Source organism: Penaeus chinensis, chromosome 37 (genome assembly GCF_019202785.1).
Source record: "Penaeus chinensis breed Huanghai No. 1 chromosome 37, ASM1920278v2, whole genome shotgun sequence".
Taxonomy (NCBI): domain Eukaryota; kingdom Metazoa; phylum Arthropoda; class Malacostraca; order Decapoda; family Penaeidae; genus Penaeus; species Penaeus chinensis.
In genome coordinates, this window is record NC_061855.1 from 12,149,230 (window position 1) to 12,151,729 (window position 2,500).

Consider the following 2,500-nt stretch of genomic DNA (forward strand, 5'->3'; position numbering starts at 1 on the left):
TGTTTCAGTGGATCTGTTAAAGCAGTGATGGTAGAGTAAGGACACATAGTTCAGATGGAAGAAGAAAGAATGCTAAAAGCGAACTGGTTATTGGTGGACTGGAAACTCACGGAAATTTCTGCAGGATCTGTGGTGGCGGCCGTACCGGCTTCAAGTGCAGCAGCAATTCTGACCTTTTTGTAGTGTGAAACAGAAAAGGTCATTGAGACCAACAAGGGAAACAAAGGGTGTACGTTATATTCCGTGTTCGTGGCAACATCGAGAGAGAGGGGAAGATAAATATTTGAAGATATAAGCAAAAGCCTCTTTGAAGTTGGATAGGCAAGGTCGCCACGCGTGTTGCAGGGAAACTGGTGTGGTGAACGTACACTGCAGGTGTGCAGGATTACGCAGAAATGGCCACTTACGCCACGTACCGGCACGTAGAACTTGACCGTGTCGGCTTAGGCAAAAAGAGGTTAGTAATGTTGGCATTGATACCTGTTTCATCGTTAATGATAAGACTCCTACCAATTTCTGAGATGGTTACCACAGCAAACCGACATTGAAAAGATTAGGGTGCTTGTTTGAACCATACTTTTACCTAAAACCCTTACATTTATGGCTAATAATATACCCAAATAGCATTGCTATTTACTGCATATGAATAGTAATTTCATACACAAGTAGACAATTGTGTAATACATGTATATACATGCACCCATATATGATTGTATTTCTATATAATTCGTGAGTTTTACCTCTTTAAAGTGTCTAGTCTTAAAGGTTTCGCATTTTTATCTGTGGCCGGGAGATGGAGTGCAAGGGGCAAGGCAGCGTGTGACGGGGGCTTCTCTTTGAGATCGTACTCTCTCGCATGTTGCTCTCTTCACCCGCTCCTCTCTTTCTCTCTGCCCAAGGGACATCACTTCATTTTTTTCCCTATATTTATTTTATATATATATTATATTTCGGGGGAGGGGGGGAGGTATGTCCCTATGTACAGTAGTAATTTGATATGTTAATGTGCTTATTGTGATTGTAGGGAGAAGGGAGAAATAACTTTTTGAAAATAGAAGTGTGTAAACCCTTCGCGCTGCCATCGACCCGAGAGCTGGCACAGTGCATTGCTCTCTAAACGCACACTGGCACTGCAGAGTGGCGGTCCGGACAAGACTACTTTTTTGTTCCTCCCTTCTGATCGTTCCTCTGATTTAATACCCATGTCAAAAATGTATGTAAATTTTGGGTGAGAAGTTAATGATAGATAAGTAAAGCATGAAAGAAAATGGAATCCGACGGGGATAAGTCACACAAAGAGAAGTGACCGGTGAACTTGTTTGTGGACCATGTATCGCAAATACTTGGATGATATCAGCTCTTGTGTTCATTGCTCTGTCGTCTCAGTTAATGTGTTCATTTGTCATCACAGACTAGGTCGTTATCATTATTTTTCATTACTAATAATTAAAATCCAGTATTTTAAGGGGTTAACATATTACGTATTCATAAATAAGTTGGTAACATTACACTCCGTTTTGTTTTTGACAACGTAGATCCCTTTTTCCCTTCCTTCCTGGGTCAGAAGTCCGAAGATAGTTTTTAGTCTGCTTCCCCAGATTCACCCCCCCCCCCCCCCCCCGCAGTAGGAAGTAGGGTAATATGAGCTGTTTATTTTGTATGGTTGCTGTGAACACGAGGATCATTTGTTATGCAGTGGTGTAGGCTGTCCGTGGTTGCTCACATTTAATGTTTTCCCCATAGGATTTTGCGCTTGATGGTGTTTGACAAAGACCTGGATGTTTTCTAAAGCTTCCCTTATATTAAGTTCCGTTTAAAGCAGCTAAGTTCCAGCTGGTAAGGGTAACGTGGAGGTTCTAAAAATAATTTCCCGATTGGTCTTTCCAACTAGTAGCATTTCCAGGCCTCCCTTTGGCAATGTGTTTTCCCCTTTACTATTATGCCAGTCGACAAAATTATGAAGTGTAATGTCATTATCCTATATTTATAGTTCCAGATTGGTTCTGGTCGACATAATAGCCAATATTACATTCCCCCATCACATCACCCCCTCCCCCTTTTTTTTTTTTTTTCCCCTCCTTCCCCCCCCCCCCCCCCCCCCCCCCTTACTACCCACTCACCATCGCACGTAATCCCAACTTAGCCGAGTTAAGAGTAGGGCTTCCTTTGCTGTCTGCACTTCACTCCTGTCCTTTCCCCTCCCCTCTTCCCCCTGCTTATGTCGACTTACTCTCCTACTCCCCTCCGTCTTCACGTGTTATTTTTGTGTATGTTGCCTGCATTTCAAGTAAGATGTTTGTTAGACAAGATTCAGGGGAAATGTCTGAATCTAGCGTGTCTAGAGGACTGAGCAAGCAAGAACGGAATTTAAGGATCACAGAAAATCATGCCGTATTAGAAATTACGAAAATTGCGCTGCCGATATCCCGGAAACTAATAGCCAAGAACTCATGGTTAAGAATGGACATTTAGAATTTCTCGTTAATGCTAGACGGAATTG

General features: G+C 42.4%; 1 protein-coding gene across 3 annotated transcripts in view; it reads left to right on the forward strand.

The window, feature by feature from the left end:
• Positions 1-2,500, forward strand: part of LOC125045559 (microtubule-associated protein Jupiter-like) — a 46,935-nt gene that overhangs the window by 26,577 nt on the left and 17,858 nt on the right. Inside the window, exon 1 of one of the 3 annotated variants that reach the window (XM_047642886.1) lies at positions 1-457. This exon is cut by the window's left edge and continues 81 nt beyond it. The exons of the other annotated variants lie outside the window; for them this stretch is intronic. Coding sequence (XP_047498842.1) covers positions 396-457 — 62 coding nt within the window. The 5' untranslated portion in view covers positions 1-395. The remainder of the gene's footprint in view (positions 458-2,500) is intronic. 3 annotated transcript variants of the gene reach the window in all.